This window comes from Trachymyrmex septentrionalis, unplaced genomic scaffold (genome assembly GCF_001594115.1).
Source record: "Trachymyrmex septentrionalis isolate Tsep2-gDNA-1 unplaced genomic scaffold, Tsep1.0 scaffold38, whole genome shotgun sequence".
Lineage (NCBI taxonomy): Eukaryota > Metazoa > Arthropoda > Insecta > Hymenoptera > Formicidae > Trachymyrmex > Trachymyrmex septentrionalis.
Genome location: NW_017305547.1, coordinates 410358 through 429411, shown reverse-complemented (window position 1 = coordinate 429411; position 19054 = coordinate 410358). Strand labels below are relative to the sequence as shown.

General features: G+C 37.8%; 1 protein-coding gene across 3 annotated transcripts in view; it reads left to right on the top strand.

Annotated features, from left to right (window-relative positions):
• LOC108750896 (serine/threonine-protein phosphatase 4 regulatory subunit 1-like) overlaps nt 1–19054 on the top strand; it is a 140467-nt gene that overhangs the window by 12450 nt on the left and 108963 nt on the right. For 2 of the 3 annotated variants that reach the window (XM_018490736.1, XM_018490735.1), the window contains exon 3: nt 13831–14002. In XM_018490736.1, coding sequence (XP_018346238.1) covers nt 13831–14002 — 172 coding nt within the window. Of the gene's footprint in view, nt 1–5530; nt 5760–13830; nt 14003–19054 lie in introns of those variants that run through there. The other variant, XM_018490737.1, reaches the window with a different exon arrangement.

The following is a 19054-nucleotide window of genomic DNA, read 5'->3' as shown; positions in this document are numbered from 1 at the left end:
TAGGAAGTTGCATGAGTTGCGATTTTCTGCTTTTTCCGCTTGTTCCTCATGTACTAAATAATACGCACGTCGAAGTCGCACGACCCGTATCCTCTGCCTCTACCTTTCAGTTTCCGCTTCTCTTCCGCCCGGCTTGCTATAACATGAGGTTATATCTATTCGTCCAAATATCGTACATTTTTATGGAATTACTCAATGAGCGATTGCGAAACGTGAAATTGCAGTCTCGGTTTATACAAGATGATTCATTTTAATCTTAACAGGTAAATTATTTTGAAAAATATATTATATCCAAAAAAAAAAAACCAAATAAAAATTGTACACAGAGGGGGATGCGTCGCGCCATTGTACTCTTCTGTATCATACAACTTTTATTTAGAATGTCTTTCAGTAAAATTGCGTATTTTTGAAATATTTGTTAAGATCGAGTTAAATTTTATCTAACAATTTACAACGCACGCAATTAAACGGTGCGGCTTCCTCAGTATTTAAGATCGGAAGAATGTCAAATCGATTCTATCCTGGTATTATTTTTGTATAATTTGTATATTTGATCTTTTGATGAATACTTAAACCAAGGTTTAAATTAGAAAATCTATTCGGTTTTGATACATGCAATGTTTTGACAGGTATCAGCGTTGAATTAGTATTCTTCGTGAGATCAAAGTGCCGCTAATAGTGTTTCATTACGCTGTTTCTGTACGCATTCACGCGCCGCGCGAGAGCTAGTTACACAGCGGCTAGTTTTAGAACGCTATTTACATCCGTCACGCATACGTCTTTTTAACCTGTCTTTCGAATTTCTTCTCCCCAAGTTAGCCCTTTCCTGTCTTATTATATTAATAAAACCGCCGGCACCCCTATGGCACTCATTTTATGGTGCGCCGTACGCACAGAGTACTTTCCCTTTTGTCTTCGTCCGTTTCTGTACTTCCCTCCCGCATGTTGCAGTCGTCACGTCTCTTTCTGCCCGTGACTATCACGCGAACTTACGTGCGTACCGTGCCGTGAGCTGCGCAACGTGCATATACGCTCAGGCCATACTATGATACTATCAATGAATGACTGACTGTCTGGCGCGTGTGACGTGGCCACGCACATTGACCATAATGACTTATCTCTCATTCCTTCTCTTTCTCCCCTTCTTCCTCTCTCTCTTTTTGTTATACTTTTCTGGTTGTTTGTCGTCGTTACGCAAGCACGCGACAAGCGTATTTTTCTGACTCCTCGCATATACGAGTTCTTAATACTATAAGAAGATTGCTAATTTGAAAAACTGTTTTCCACGTTTATCTCCTCCCCTCTTCTCTCGCACGTTTCGCCGTACGGATTTTCCCCCCGTCAAAAATATATTGACGTTATTTAACATTTTTAGAAAAAATCGGTATAAATAGGGGTTTGTGAGGTTACACGATATTTTATCAATATTACAAAAATGACAGTTCGAATAGCACTCTCTTTTCATAGTTCTACAGTTTCTTATAAAAGTGAGAGAAAGAGTTCTATATTTTTTTGTATATACTGGAAAAAACAAAATTGAAAATATGGCACGCTAATTTCTAGTACGACACTTTCTCTCTAAAGTACAAGAAAAAGATAAATATTCTTACTTTTGGCTACAGTGCCCGTTAGTACTAAGTACTCGAATTTTATCAGTGTATGTAATTTGAAAACAAAATTTCAACAAATCAATTATAATGCTTAAATATAGAAGACAGTACGACACTTGAAGAAGTGTTGTTCTGATAATCGCAATTTCAATCAGCAATATTTCTCGTTAGTTCTAGCAGAATTCTATGCTTTGCTATTTCGAAACAAAGTTCTTGCTGTTACTTATTCAATTTTGATTTTTTTTAGTAGAAAAAATGCGAAATCCTTTTTTATTTCTACACAAAGAACTGTAGAATTATAAAAATGCTACTGTAGAACTGTTATTTATTTTCTTTATATTAATACACAATGTCGTGCTAACTTTACAGGTTCTATAAATAGAAAATATACAATTACTTTCAAGATTTTATTAAATTATGACCTAAATGAAATGATGACATTTTGACACTTTTTGCATTTATACTTTTGTTGGGATTTATTAATCACAAAAAATAATTACAATTTTCGGGTGATGATACATATATTCATTAAAAACTTAAGAATCTGATCTCTATTCTCTAATAATTAAAAGATTAAACTATTTTTTCATAATTGGTACCACCTCTCCGCGTTGTTATTATGACAGAAATCACAAGACATAATCTATAAAATTAATAATCATTACCATACGTAATAATACATTCACGGTTAGCAATCATTACGAATTAAAACGAAACATAGCCGCTCGTTAAGCGGGTTGCCGTTTGATGGAACAACGCGAGGTACGAGCACAACCCAAATAAAGAAAAAGGGATTAACCCGTAAAAAAAAAAAAGAAAAAGAAATGGAATGAAGAACCGAACGAGGAAATCGTACGTAATCGTGTACTCTTCTCATATTTTTCGCCCTCCACCCCCCGCCTTTCGCCGTCTCTCTCTCTCTCTTATCCGATCTCTCTTATCCTTGGTCTCCTTTCATCTCGACCGTCTACAGCGCGTTCTCCGCTCCGTTCGTTCGCTTGTGTTCGTCCGCGCCGTTTCGGTCTCTCTTTCGTGCTTGCACGCTCTGCTATCCGGCGAACATTAACGGCGCAGAGCGTACGATACAGCGACGTACGATGCAATCAATGAATGACGGTATAGTGCGCGGGACGTGCAGTGGCCGTGATGACTTTTCTTATCTACGCTCCTCTTTCTCTCTCCTTCTCTCTTCATACTGCGTGGCCATACCCACACTGGCCTTTCCGTAGTACGCTTTTCTTTTACTCGGTACACGTGCATGCACACACGCACGCACGCACGCATGCATGCGTGCATTCGCATTTTCGCGCTCCCTTGACTCTTACCTCTTCCTCCGCCTCCTCTTTCCTTCCTTCGTCTCCTTCTGTGTATACTCTCCCCTACTTCCTTCGTCCGGTTTGCCTTACTCGCAATGTGTATTCCACTGAGTACAAGAAGGAAGTCCCCAGTAGGAATAGCTCGACAAAGTTACGTTTTTGTATTTATTTTACGAGGTCGAGTTTCGAAATTTCTCTGATTTTTTTTTTTGCATTAACGTATCCAATCAGTGTCTTAATATTATCAATTTTTCTTTTACTAAAAAAAGATTTTATTTACTAAAAAATAGATTTTATTCAATTAGTTATTGCGGCGCGATTAATGGCTGCTCTCCGTTATTCATTTATTTGCGAATATTGAAAAAAACTATAATTTACGTTATGTGTGTTATACATTTTCAGTGCTCGTAATGAATAACGGAAAACAGCTAAAGATAGGTTATCTTAAAAAGATTGAGATAAAAATGTTTACTAATTGAAAGTTCAGATAATTTCACGCGCGCATAGCCTACTATGATTTTTTAAAGAAACATTACGAGCACGAGAGAATGAACAACACAGCTGAAAATCAAAAAGAATTTATTCATGTTCCATAACGCACACTGAGAAAATAATATTCTAAATTTTAATAAATATTCATTTAAATAGTGTCAACTAAACATTTACTTATAGTAAAAATAAATATTTATTCAATAAAAAGAAATGATAGAGTTAAATCAAATTAATAGTTCCTGTATCAAAAATAAATATATCCTTACGTTTAATAAATATTCAGACATTAACAACTTTTGGACAAATGATTTATTAAAATTCAGTATATTTTTGACAGTGCATATATATGTGTACACACGCTAATATTAATTTTCTACATCATGTATTTATGAATATTGTTCTTTTTATCCTAAAAAAAATCTGTGCCCACAGAACTCTTTCTGAGAATGTAACTGTCTTCATTCGTATTTCGCGCAAGAAACACACAAGTTCTAAGTAAGTTTAAAAATCGACTGTGTCAGAGAAAACGAATTTGAGAAATCCAAGTTTTTCACGTGGTTTTCACGTATAACTTTCCAAATACTGGCATACTATGTGAAGTTTATGACAGATTCCTCCGATTGCCTCTATTATACCTATCTCGAAACTCTCAGAACATCGTTCTCGAGTTCGAGATACATGGGGAACACATTGGGAGCTCTACATCGTCCTCTTCATCGTCGCCGTCGTCGTCGTCGTCGTCACCGGTCGTGACTATCGATCGGTCGCGGGCGTCGGCGTCGGTGCCGCTCGGTGGCGCCCCCGTCAGCTCAGGACGGTGGCGACGGCGCTCTGCGTCGCTGCCATCCGCCCCTGGGGGGCGGCGGGGGACAGCAGCGGAGGAGGAGGGGGGTGGGGGGCATCGACACGCAGAGAGCGATCGTGCCTTTGGTGGAGCCGGCAAGAACCCGGCGTGTACGTCGAGTCACCACGTTAAAAGCGGATTTATTAGCCGGTAGAACCGCGTTCCTCTGTATCACAAAATATCCAGTTTGTCGTCTTTGTCGTTTTCGTCGACACCGTCATCGTCCGCTCGTCGGGGGCGACAAGTCGCCGGTAGAGAGAGAGAGAGAACAGGATCGACTCGTGGAAATTGGCAAAGTGCGCGCGCTAGAAGTGCGACGGATCATGGATTTCTTTCTTTTCTTCTTCTTCTTTTCTTTATGTATCGGAAAACAAATCGGGAATCTTATCGTCGTCGAGTATACTCGGCCTACCGGCGAAATGGTATCCGCCAAGTGTTCGTGGAAATTCGGCCGAGACATGGCACTCCTCGTCGTCGTCGTCGTCGTCGTCGTCGTCGTCGTCGTTGTCGTGGGAAGAAGGACGCTCAAGGATAAGTGGAAAAGTGCGACATCGGGTAGGACACGACAGAAATTCCGATGACGAATGATAGTGACGGGGCTGCGCGTGATCTCGGGTTAAATCATGCGTGTTGGAAAGGCCGGTCTCCGCGTTGCGCATCGGGAAGGAGAGTACGCGGCGCAAAGTTTCACGAACAGCAGCAAATTCATCGTCCACGACGTTCCGAGGGATGTTCTCGAGGACATTTTACTACTGGATGGTCCGACGATGTTGGAGCGAATCCTAAATCGGGCTGCCTGTGGAGGGAAATTTCGTGGTTCAGCATGGCTGACACCGCGACATCGACGTAGGGTGGTTCTTCCAAAGTATCATTGCGAACAATATCGCGAGGTGACTCCTACCAAGAACATGAATTTCTCGTTCTACGTTCTTGTGAAAATCGTAAGGCTCGGTGAAAAGCGGCGAGATGTGTTTGGCCAGCCCACGCATGGCCGTTTCGGCCAAATGATGTCGGAAAATGCCGGCCTCTCGAGAGCCTGTTTCAACATCCGGTTTCTCCGACACCTTTTCGCTGCACGGTGCCGTGATTTCGCTATTGCCTTGCGGGAAAAGCGACAGAGCGAGTTGTTGGATTGAATTTGTTGTCATCCACCGTCAACAAGTTCGCCTCATTAGGGAACTGGGCCATCTCTGCAAGTAGATTTTAAATGTCATTGATCGCGCGACCTTCGATGGAATTTCGCGTACAGTTATCACGTCATGCCTTCTCGCCGGCTAAAGTGATTGACTATCTTTCGGCTTAAATGAGTGATTCTCGTGCAACGCGTGCGAATCGATTCGCGGAAAATGTGATGTGTGCGTGATTCGAGTGCGCGCCCTTGTCGAAATACGTAGATATGTTTTATGGTGCTCAGCGCTCACCGTTATGTTGGATATATCTGAAGAAGCTCTTTCTACCGCCCTCGACATAGGACAGAGGACATGACGCATTTTTGTAGTAAGACCTCTTCCAATTTTACTTAGATATAGTCACGATAATTTGCTATTCGATGCACAGAGTGCAATCCGATCTAAAAGTCTCACGATTGATTACCTGTTTCGTACAATGGTATTGATATTCGTGACGACAGCTAAATAATGTTTACTCTTTTATAGCACGACGTTAATCGATAATTTGTCAAGCTTATTTTGCTGTTGTCATCGTCTCTAGGAATTTGACGATCGAAATGTTGCAGAAGTAATCTTGAAAAAAAAAAATTAATTTACTGAGATTTTTTACTTTTCTTTCTAATTAAAAACATGCCGAATTAAAAATATATCGGAAGAGATAATAAAACTGCATACATTGCTTTTTTTCCAGGTAAATTTGAAAAATCGATCAGTGATTTAATAAAAAAAAAAACGAGAGCTGTAAGAACAGCTTTTCATATAATGAATTTAATTCCTACATTTATTATCGATCGTCTAACCTAATTAGCTAATTTCTCTTTTTATCTTTCAACGAGTCTATCCCATTGGCAAAAATACGTGTAATTAGCGCGGTGAGATATCTCGCGGCTAAAATCGAGTATTACGAAAGAGAAACACTCGTCGAATCGTCGTCGACGTTCGCTTTGCAGTCCCGGAGGGTCCATAATGGTTTGTTATTGATCTATCTCCGCGCGCCTTCCTTACACTTTTCTTCTTCCTTTCGTCCTTCGTCCTGCTACCTTCGTCCATGCCGAGGACGTTGGGTGGTACACGAGGGATCGGGAGGAGAGAGGAGCCGGTGGGAGAAAGAAGAGCACGGCAGTCCCACGCAGGAATTCCGCGTACCCCGCGCACCGCACGGATTCCCGAAGCTTCAAGAGAAAAAAAAAACACCCTCTTACCCCCTGTCTTTCTTTCTTTTTTTATTTTTTTTTTATCAAGAATCTTACGAAAAGTTTCTGTAAGAGAGGGAGAAAGGGAGGAGAAGAGCCGCTGTGAAATATTTCGTGGTCACAGAGCTCGAAAAGAGAGATAAATGCTTCTTCTTATGATTGAAGCTAACCTCTTTTGATTAAACAAATATTATTGTATCCTAACGTTTGTAATTATTTTTTCATAAAAATGATTGCTTAAGTTATTCATCTTTACTTATTATAATTTGTATTTAAAAAGGTATGTGTCTGAATCTGTGGTGAACGCTTACAGAAAATCGATAAACTTGGACAAGAAAAGGATCGATACGAGATCTTTTTAATAATAAGTAAGATACGTATAATAAAAATGTATATTGGTAAAATATATACATTTTTTTTAATAGAAAATTAATTTTCTGTACGTGTTGATCAATAGAATTTTTATTTTATTTTCACTTAAGTAATTAATATTTATGGTAAAAATGTTTTGCCAATTGTATCAGTGACAACTGTTAAATATCTTACTTTTGCATTTTTTTGTTCCTCATGAAATCAATGCATGTTATTTCGAATTTCCCGAAACCGGTTTCTTTCATGGCACGATATATTTCCCGAATAAAAGATCGAACATGTCTCTGGGAATGATATTAATACCGCATATAGACGTTACCGTGAAATTCGATCAACCGGAGCGGCGATGATTGACGTCACGACTCTATCGTCGGAATGCAATTAATATTGCATAAATGAGACCACCCCGCGAACTTGTATCAATTAGCACAGTTCTCGTCGGTGGATCTGTCTGTAATTCGCGTATAATCACGTAGGAACTTTTACTCTGCGTATGAGAACACGCTTGAACACGTGTCGTCTAATATACCACCTCTATCGACTTTTTATGCGCTTTGTAAAATATACGTTTACTCTCCTATATCCATGCAGTTAATGTAAGGACGTTAAGCGCCTGCTAGTATAATCAACGAGGTACACGAATGCGTGAATAAGTAATGCAGCGCCACGATCTAAAAACCTTCTTGTCTAAATTGACGCAAGTCGTCACAAGCTTGTTGTCGATGAGGACTTACAGTCGTCCGATATTCGCGAGTGCAGCAGCAGACGCGACTTCATTTTATCATTTGCCGATACAGAGAGAGAGTACGCTACGCTGCCTGAATAATAAATATTCTAGACATCGACAAAAGCCACCACATCGATACACCTCCGTATACATACGAGCTTACTTCACTTTTCAATGAAACGCTACGCAAAGTTAAACTCGCGTGGAATGCTACTCTACTTTTCGCGAGAAAAGAAACTTTCGCTCGCCAACTGTCCGTTTCTTCGTTTAGCCTATGATTATTCTGGTTTTGGTATCCACCTGTCATTACGATACATTGTGGTGAGACCCATCGAGTTTCGTGTGCCGCTGCGGAAGGGAAATATATTTGCCGCGTACTTCCTGATTATATGCCTCCTCGGGTAATCACGAATCATGCGAGAAAGAAACGCCTACATTATAATATAACGCTAAGCTACTTCCTTTAACTCTCTTTTCACAATTTTCCCGTAAATACTCTCTCGAATACTCGATCATGTACGAGCGCCACGATAATGTCATAATTTCTGATGTATATCTGAATCTCTATCTAATTAATCGAGACCAAGTTTAAATTTCTTTCGGACCTAAACGCGTTTTTCAATTTTTCATTTAAGGAATAATTGATATCAATTAAAGCTACAGGAAATTTTATGCCGAAGGAAATTTTGCTTCAAAACTACTTTGCTTTAATACTACAAATGCAAGAAAAATGATCCGTATGATTATTGACGATAATAGAAACACAATAGAGTGTACATTTTTCCATATATCTATAATATTGTGAACAGCTCCAAGAGTTCTACTGCTTTCAATCTCTGTATCTCTGCAGATGAATGATTGAAAACTCGCTACACGCTCATGCGAGTTTACTTTATCACAGGATGTCTGAAAATATAAGCCCAATTATTGCTCGCGTCGCATAACATGATAAGATTGTAATTAAAATGGTAATCACATCAGTTCGATAAAATGCCATCTCCATTACAAAGCGGCCAACTACCAAGAAAATATTAATCTACATCCTTGAACGTTTCTACGTTTTATAAAAATAATGAAGGTGCTCGGTGGATGGCTTCCTTTCGGACGGCGTTTCATCGTAATAACTGTAGAATAAGAGGGCAGTAATTACTTTTCGTGAGACTGTCACGTTTGTCGGGTTCGCCCTCCGTGCACTCCGCGCGCGTACTTCGGTTATTACTAACAATGAATAGGAGTGACCGTGTTAACCCCTCTTCTGACAATTCATGATACGCAGTGCTTTGTAGAAAATAACGTTTTGCGGCATATTCACTGTAATAATAATAATAATATTTATGCCATTATACGCCAAACCTTTTTACAAATTACACTTACGCATTCTCAATAATTAAATTAAATTACATTTCATTTATATTATTTATTAAAGAATACAATTAAATTAAAATGAATAGTAATTATTACTTAAATTATAATTGAATTAAATTTTAGATAGAATCCTTCTGTCATCGCCGTTCTATCATCATCAATATTATCGGATTTATCGCAAAATATGAATTTGGATACCTATATTATAAAGATTCTTGGCTGTAAAACAATGTATTTCGAGATCTTCGATATTTGCGATAGTTATTATTTTGTAAAAAACGTTTACCAAAAGATTACATTGTACTACCGAACGACAAAGGTGTCGTAGATCTCGATAGTCGTGAAACTGGTCGGTGTTAGGCAGTCTGGATATATCGAGGCGCGAGAGAAGGGTCTTCCTCAGGTTCTCCGGCTTCGATCCAGACGACCTCTCCCTCGCCGGAGGAAGGAACGAAGGACGGACGGAAAGAACCGAGCTAGAGAGACCGGTGAGAAAGAGAGAGAGAGAGAGAGAGAGAGGAAGAGAGTGAGGGGGGTACACGCATGACCCTGAACCCAACCGCCGTGGCACCCAACCCCCGGTACAGGGGTGCGAAGCCTCGGCGGAGAGAGACGCAGGAGAGAGAACTCGAGATAGAACGGACGAAGCAAGGGCGGAAGAGAGGAGACTATGGCGGGTAAAGGGAGATATACCGTATATACAGAGAAGAGAGAACAGAGAGAGAGAGAGAGAGAGAGAGAAAGATGGAGAGAAAGCTAGAGACTACGCCGTCGAGAGAGAGTACAGTTCCCGAGATCAATACTCCCGCGTCTTGCGATCATTCATCTTGCCACGCCCCTCTGCTCTCTCCACACATTTCCTGTCTTTCTCATTCCCTTTCGTTCATCCCCTTTTCCCCGTCGCTCTCTTCCTCTCTTTCTCTCTTCCTCCCTCCTTCCTCTTTCTCATTCTCTCTCGCTCTGTCTGTCTCCTGTCTCCCCTTTTCTCACCCTCCGCGATCTTCATCCCTCTGGTAGCACCCCTCATAGTCGTGGTCGCCGTCATTTGGCGCCCAATCGTGGCGCCTAATACGAATGGAGCAAAGGGGAGAGAACTTTCCGAAGGTCGCAGGAGAGAGGGAAATCTAAAGAGAGAGAAAGCGTGATAACGCACAAGGTGGTGGCTCCGGTTTCCTACGCACTGACTATGCGCGGTTCATGGGAAAATGACGATTTCTTTGATTCGTACAGAAAATTTATTAAAAACTATATTACAATACTTGTAGATGATTATATATGCATTATTTGGTACACGTAGTAATACTGTTTTAATTTTGCAATTATCATTTGGGTTTATTCAATTTAAAATATTCGAAATAAATATTTTAATATCAGTACATACATATATAAAAAAATCGATATCAATATATTATATGTTATGGGAGAAAGAAACATCAATTTGAAAATGTTTACAAAAGATTGAAACGCAGAAAATAACAGATTTACATGAATATAATCGAAATATATATCTATACACACACACACACACACACACACACACACACACACACACACACACACACACACACACACACACACACACACACATATATATTATAATTTAATTTTCTATAATTTTCTCATAAATATATTTATTTCTGATATATTTTATAATTATGTATATTTTAGGATAATTATGATAGAGATAATCATTTAAAAATTCTTTAATATTTCATATTTTACGTGAATATTAAATATTTATTATACGTATAAAATAATATAGAATAATTTTTGATCTTAATCGGTGTGTGTGATTTCTGAGAAAGTCTAATTTGAATGCACACGTTTTGTTATGTATCGAATGTTGTTCCCTTGTGAATGTTTATTGATCATATATGTAAACCATTTGACAAAATTTATTTACATGATATTTATTATAAAACCGAATATACTGTTGTCAGATTTCACTTATCTTTTGACATGGGAAATATCAATAATATGGCAAATACAGAAAAATAATAAATATAAAGAGACTAAGAGCTGGATTGAAATTGTTAATATTTAATAATCTTTATGATAAAATATAACAAATACGTTTTAACCAAACAACAGGTTCTCAATGTTGATGAAGTAAATATTATAAACAGTTACATCCTAATATAAAAGTTCTAAGATTGAATGTTACTTGTTACACGAATAATTAAACGATTTTATCTTCTATTAAAAATACGTACTATATATTTTGAACTTAGATTTTAATTATATTGTTGTTAAGATGGTATAACTTAATGTAAAAATCTTGTTACTTCTCTATACAAAACGATATAGTGAGAATTACAGTCTTGAGTTTGAAGTTCAAATATATGAATTACATTCTGTTAGAAATACATCTAGATGTAAATAGAAACAACCGCCCCATTGCAATAGTCATCAGTTTGATCGTCTTATGAATTCATGCTTATCTTCAATAACTAACTTTAAATTGTTCATTAAAAAGAAATAAGCTGCAGGAAGCAGCTTGCAAACAGATGATAACGGTAATATTCCAACTATTCTAATTATTATAAAGAAATTAATTAAATCGTTGTACAAATATCAATATATTGCGAAAGAGAAATACTTTTATGTTTGAAATAATCCTTTTTAAAAAAACGACGTCTATACTTTATATTTCTTATTTCTCTTTCTACAAGAAATCATTTCCGATTATATCATGGTATACTAGACATCTCGTATATATAGATTATTGACAGAAACAGATGCTTGTCTGACGAAAACAATAATTCGTGGAATATAACGGAAATAAAGCCAAGAAATTTTCTGATTTATGTTACAATAAAAAAAGTGTTTTATGTGGATGGCGTGTTGAACATGATTTAAATGAATTTTTGAAGCCAACCTTTACCTTTTTTGCTGAATATATTGGAAGAATGAGTAGATTAAAGAATTAGAGAATATATCACGTAATGAAGAAAAAATTTTTGAAAAAGATATTCGTTTTAGATAGAAAAGCCGGTAGATTCGTTTTGCGATAAAGGAAGTCCACAATTAGATAAATGAAAATATCAGATAATAAATCGATATATATCGATTCTCTTTCCGGTATCTCGCGGTGAGTTTGCTTCTTTCTCGTTTGTATTTCTTTTTCCATTTTCTTTTGATGACTTACCGAAGCAACTAGTGTTGTTTTATTTTGCTTTTTCCCTTTTTGCCTTTGTCATTTTAAGGATATCGTTCCGTCGTTTATAAAAGAAAGCAGTTACTTTAAATGAAAATAATCCACAGAGAAATACAAGGAGCAATGTTAAGGAATAAATTATATGATTATTTAAAAGATATTTAATTTGCACAAATTCTCAGAGATATTGAAATATATGACTGTATAATTTTTCACTAAGTTTATTTTTTAACACTATAAATATGAAAATATATCCTTAATTTTTTGTTTTTTACTATTGTGATTATATCTCTATATTTACAATATCAAAATTATTATAATTTATAAGTATTTCATTGAAAGAGTAATTACTACAGATTACATTTCTCTCTGTTTCTTCTTAGTATTAATTTTGTCTTATAATTCTTCTTATATAATTAAGTATTAATTTTATGACAAGAAAATAGAATAAAAAAAATAGAAGTAAAGTTGAAAATAATAAAAATTATACTTAAAAAATAGATCTGTTAATTTAATTATTGTTCGTAAAAATTATTATGTGAGTAACTTTTGGCATTACCTTTAGAGAAATATTGAATATGTTGTCGTGAAAATTTGGCATAAGTGCAAGAATTAATCTAATTCGAAGCTCAAATGTGATCACGCACACAGTATAATCATGCGTTAACCAACTGTTTGTCCTATTTTATTGCCTTTCGTAACTTCGTTAAGCAGACAATGCGGAATAAAAAAAAAAGATCGATAGAACTCGATTCTAAGCGAGAGTGTTAAGGACGATGAGGAAAATAAAATGATAGCATTGCGGGGGGATCAGACAAGATAAAGAATAGCGAGGAGAACGGAGATTTAAGTAAGGGCGAGGTCGTTCAAAGTCTCGGGATATCCATGATATCTTCTCTTTTGAATCGTTTCCTTGCTGCTATCGCATCACCTGTCGCTGCCATCGTACTCGTTACATTCGTCGACCCTTCCACCGCCAGTGGCTTCGTTCTTCATGGCGGATAAAAAGAAATCGAATTACATCGAGTGGAGGCGTACGATCGTCTACGATCGATTCGGTCATTCTTCTGAGGTCAATGTGGACAATTTGTGTTACCGTTTTTCCGATAGATTATTTTACCGCGCGCACGTCTCGAAAAATTACCTTAAAATTCGTACGTTCATATTGATTTGTGGAAATAATACAAATTCGCTGAAATTAGTTGAGAAAAATATAAATGCCAATTGCCACGTTTGCGATTGAGTATTATTTGATCAAGATATCATTTATAGCACATTATTTGTAGCACAGATACGTGCTGAGCTCGCTAAGATTGTGTCTATTTTTATTTCTAAATTTAAATTTGCAAAATATTAATGACAATTTTGATGACAATTTTAGGGAATTGATTATACCGTATTATAAGATATATTATATTATAAAAAAAAGATGTTCTGATTTTTACTTATAGAGAAAAATACTTAATAATCTCCGTCTCTTATATGGAAAATTTGACATTTAAACATCCCTTAAAAATCATTCTCTATGTATTTCGATCCATTTAATAACATGGTTTTACTAATTCCAAATCTATCGAATTTGCAGCAATGGAAGCCGAGGATGACGAAGAGATCATTGACGGTAATGAGGACTCCAGAATCATTTTTTCATCAGGTGTCAAGCGCGATGGCGGCGGTGACGAAGGCGGAGAAGACGAACAGTTCCTTCAAATCAATCGGCTGCAGCAACACGTCAGCTCGGAAAAGAGCTTCAACCGGTAAGTAGCTCGTTTCATTCTCTAAAAGTCCGTCATTTATGTTGTATGACTTTATTCCTCTCGCTTTGGCAAATCCTTTACGATATATACGGAAATATGCAAAGTGTTGGCCGTATAACAAGCTAAATAAAAAGATACGGAGCTTCTTCTTAGCGATCGTTCGCATGGAAAGACCGAGAGTACAATGATATACATCGTGCGAGAGATGTCGATCAGTCCAAATCGCATAGCGTAGATTACATCGATGTGTCGCTATGCAACAGCATTTATACCTTCCGCTTTTGCCCGTCATTATTTTGCGCTTCACCGTGATCCTCTATTCAGTCTCACGATGTATTGAATAATTAATTTATTTACGCTCGATGTGCTACAGTGGTCCAGTAGTTCGTTTTGATAACTGGAGATACATAAAAGAGTGTACGCTATATATTTACAGTATAATTGTATACAAATACACACAAGTTACACGAAATAGGTACCTAAAACTTAAAACATGCACAACAATTCTATCACACTGGTTACAGCACGATGTAATAATTATTGGGTTATTTGAATAAGACTTATATAAAACTTAATTACTACAGTATATTTGCTCAGTATATTGCTATAGATAGGACCTTATTACTGTCTGAAAATTTATTAGAGAGATTTGAACAAATTTTTACTGATTAGAAATATTATAGCAATGGTTTCTTTCAAGCTAAATCGCTGTTTATCTCATAGGATTATTCTTTGCGAGGTGATAATATATTCATCATGGTAAAATTTAACAAAACAAAATACATGTAACGATATATCTGTAGAAGGTTCTAACGAAATTGAACGTAGCGTTCGAAAATCGTTCTGTTTCTTTTCAAGTTTCTTTCTCGCAAATTGCCGAGTGAGTTTAACGAACTTTCTCCGTTGGGAACGCCGTGTTTTCTCCTAATTTCTTCAGATGCTTATTCTTACCCTTCCGCCCGACGGCTCATATCGGCGCAGACAGAATTCGCTTGAACGTATTACCTACGAGAAGAAGAAGAAGAAGAAGAAGCAGCTATGCAGCGATTCGGACGTTGTGAGCACGGACTAGCCAAATATACACGGTGCGTCAGCGTCGCGGCGCGCGGCGTCGCGTCCTCCCTTCTCTACGCCGTTTCAACTGCCGGGCGCCTCGTTTGAGGTCATCGTCATCCGGCCTCTTTCGCTCTCTTTCCCATACGTGCGACTATCTTCGTCTTGTTTCTCTCTGCGGTATCCTTTATACCGTCCCTTCCCCTTTCTCTCTCTCTCTCTCTCTCTCTCTCTCTCGCTCTCTTGCTCTCTTATTTTCTTCTTTTGTCTTCGTTCTCTCGTTCGGAGCATTCGGACGTGTCTCGGATGAGCGAACTTTGAAGCAAGTATACATGGGTACACTTCTATGTTCGCAAACACAGAATCACCCAGGATGTTATCATTGCAAAATTCGGACATCGATACAAGGATAGATGTAGATGTCGAAATAAAAAAGCCATTTCTTAAAAACTTTTATTTTATATTTTTAAATCACAAAAGCACAGAAATTATTCTTTGACGGGGTACTCTTTATACTTCGCATATTACAAATGATTTCAAAGGCGTATTTTTGTACAACACTTAAATATTTTTCTAAAGTATAATTAAGTATAATAAGGAAAATGATTATTGTATATTGTAAAACTAATTATCAGACTGAATAACGTTCAACATGTTTTGCATACACATTTCTTAAACCTTCAAGTATTGTACCCACTAGATTTATCGCAATGAAAATCGTTGCGACCTTATTAAAAATTCCCGGAATTATTACGCGTATGTAACTACAGGAAAAATATAAATCTTCTACGGTAGAAGAGTTTTCGATTCGCCTCGCGGTTAAGTGGACCTAGGCAAAAAGCGGAAATAGCGTGCTGCCCCATTCGCCGGTAAAACCGCCGTTGTTTTTTCGCAAACTGTAGTCCATGCACGAGACCGCGTACGTACCTACTAAGAATATTAGCATACGCGCGATCGAACATAATTGTGCCTTCCGCGAAAAGATATATCAAACTTTCAAGAGAAACGTCCTGATCTTTGTTCGTATTGTCTAAAGTTTAACCGTCCTAACATTCACGAAAGGATATAAAAAGTTTAAGTGTGCTAGTAGCATCAAGTCGACGATAAAAAATTAATTTGCGAAGATTGTTATTTCGGTTGAATGATTGTGAAACCGACGATATGCGGCACGCAATTTAAAGTAAATATATTTAGAAATTCATATATAATTACTATTCCAACATCTATTTTATCATATTTGGTTTAATGTATGAGTATATTCTCCCTTTGAAGTGGAGTCTAACTCTAAAGAGTGAAATCTCATTCTTAAAAGTTGATAATTAAGCGACTCTTCGACATTATAGTTCAATCGTCACTCTTTGGCCGGTATTCATAATCAGATCTTAAAGATTTAAGACCGTCTTAAGTACAGTCTTGAGGTATCACGAACTAATCAGAGGGCACTATTAGCGTCTTAAGGTATTACTTAAGATGATCTTGAAATAAGAACCGACTATGAATACCGGCCTTTGTCACTCTTTGGAATTAGACTCTACTCCAAAGACTTTCGAGAAGATTTTAGAGAGTATCGGTGGTTTTCTTAACCTTAGTATAAAAAATGTATAAAAAAAAGTACAAATAAAAAATAAATATTTGGATAGAGTTTCTTTTATATTTAAACATATTTTAGAGATATATTATAATGTATCTACGAGTCGATCGAGTTGACGGTTCATCTTTAAGTCGATAGAAAAAAGATATTTCTTGCGAAGAGCGTAGTTGCGTGTCGCCGGCTGCTCCAATACGCCGCAGCGTGTAATTAAAGGCGTGTTTCGTAACCGCTCACGCGTTCTTGGACGGTTTCCGATTACCCACGGTTAGGGATAACGTGCGTGTATTACGCGCTCACAGGATTCCACGTGTAACGATGGAGGTTCTTCCGGTGTACCGGTGTATATGAGCGTCCGGAAGACGTCGAGTTAACGTTAGAAACCAAGATGTTCTCGGCGAGCGAGCGAAGAATATCGCAGGCATTAGTACGCTCACTCTTCTCTCTCTCTCTCTCTCTCTCATGGAACTCACGGTATTAAATTCATTTTTCCACGTAAAAAATTAATGCACGGTAAAAGCGCACGCGAGCTAATATTAAAGCCCCCGTGGCGTATCTCTTTATCTTGAAAGCGATTTTCGCGCGAAGGCATACCTTCCTGACACTTTGATCTTTATTCGCATCGCTTAACGTTAAACGTGACCGCTTGACTTCCCCTTGTTTGCCGGATACCACATCAGATGACACGAATAAAAATTCGTGCGCAGTTAAATTTACCGCTAGACGAGCGACGTAAGACAAAGATTCTTTGTTCTCGTCTGCCATTAACGCGTTATACGCTGTTCGTTCAACCGAATTATTTGTTAATTATTTGTCGGGACAACCTGGCGGTCTCTTTTCGAAGAAGCGATGATTGCAAATGGGCAAGTGGAATCGTCATCCGGCGACCGTTCTAGACGGACGCTAATAATTTCGACGTCGCGACGCAGTTCCGTGAAACACGCGCGTCACGGGATGCGTGCATGGGAAATATTTCGGAATACCGAACGGGTTAGAGGGGGACGACGGGTTTGTCCGGATGGCACACCGTGTGCGTACGACACCGACCGGCAGACGAAACAAAATACTGCTAAAATTAATTCGAGCCTTAGGTCATGTCTGCAAGGAGTCTAGACGACGATCACGACGACGACGCCGCCGCCGCCGCCGCCGCCGCCGCCGCCGAGGACGACGCGACTCGCCGCCGAAAGTGGACCGAAGCGTGTGGGCGCGATACTTTTAACGCGAGTTCTGGTATTTCCACACATTTCCGACTTCCTGCTACACTCCTTCGCGTGCATCGTCGTTCTGTCCCTTTTTTCCGCTATATTTACTGCACTGTCTGCTCCTTTCCTGCATTAGGATCGTCGCTTGTCTAGAAAGTTTGTCTAGAAATATACGGGAATTTTCCTTTTCCTCGACACGATCGAACGACTTTAATAAGTTAATGAAATTTTATGTTTTTATTATTGGTTTTATATATATACATATATATAGTGGAATGTTATTTTTATATTAGAAATTTATATTGAGTACCTATTTGTGTCGAGAAAACAAGCAATATGTAGTCGAATAAATTTAGTAATGTTTTTCAGAATAAACAGATATTTCTGTAATTTTATTTCGATTGAATGTGGGAAGTTTAAGAGCGAAAAATAAAAGTTGAAAATATATTACTTTTTTGTGTACCGCGAACAAATATTGTTTTCACATTATTCACGCCGTCCTGCTTTCAGTCATTCTTTTTACTTCTTCTATTCTCTGATATTTCAAATACAGCATATTTCTTTATCATTTACAATTTTATTTTAATAGCACCATCAGAAGTGAAGTGAAATTTATTTCCATTCTTCGGTTGTTGAAATTCAATACTTTGCCGGAGAGTTTTAGAGATCTCTCCTATGAATCTCTAAGTTACGTAAAAGTCGCTTATGTAAATTTAATTGGCAAAACACTTTTTATTTATTTAACCTTTTTCTACGTTCATTAATCATGCAATTTACCAAGCGTTGTGTACAAGTAATTTCCCCATAAAATCGTTCTAAACTGATACATTACGAAATATCGCTTGGACTTTATTCAACCATTGTTGCTACAATGACAGACTCTAATTCTATTATAAATCGCCATTGGTAGGCCCACCAAAGTCCTTTATCGCAGATTACAACCCCCTAACGCGCACGCCATCAATTCGATTTGCGCTGTTGATGTGAGTCAGAAACGACGAAATTTGGTTCATGACTGGGTCGATCCTGGCCGTCGTATATTTGCCATGTCGTGCTTCTGTTGCCACTGTGGAGAATAGATAATACAGACATTGTTCAATGTGAACACAGCTTTCGGCACGCCAGATGGCATGATTTTCCGATTGCCATACCGCTTTTTCTTGATCCGTTATTGATCGCGTACTCCCGTTTTTCATTTGCGAAATT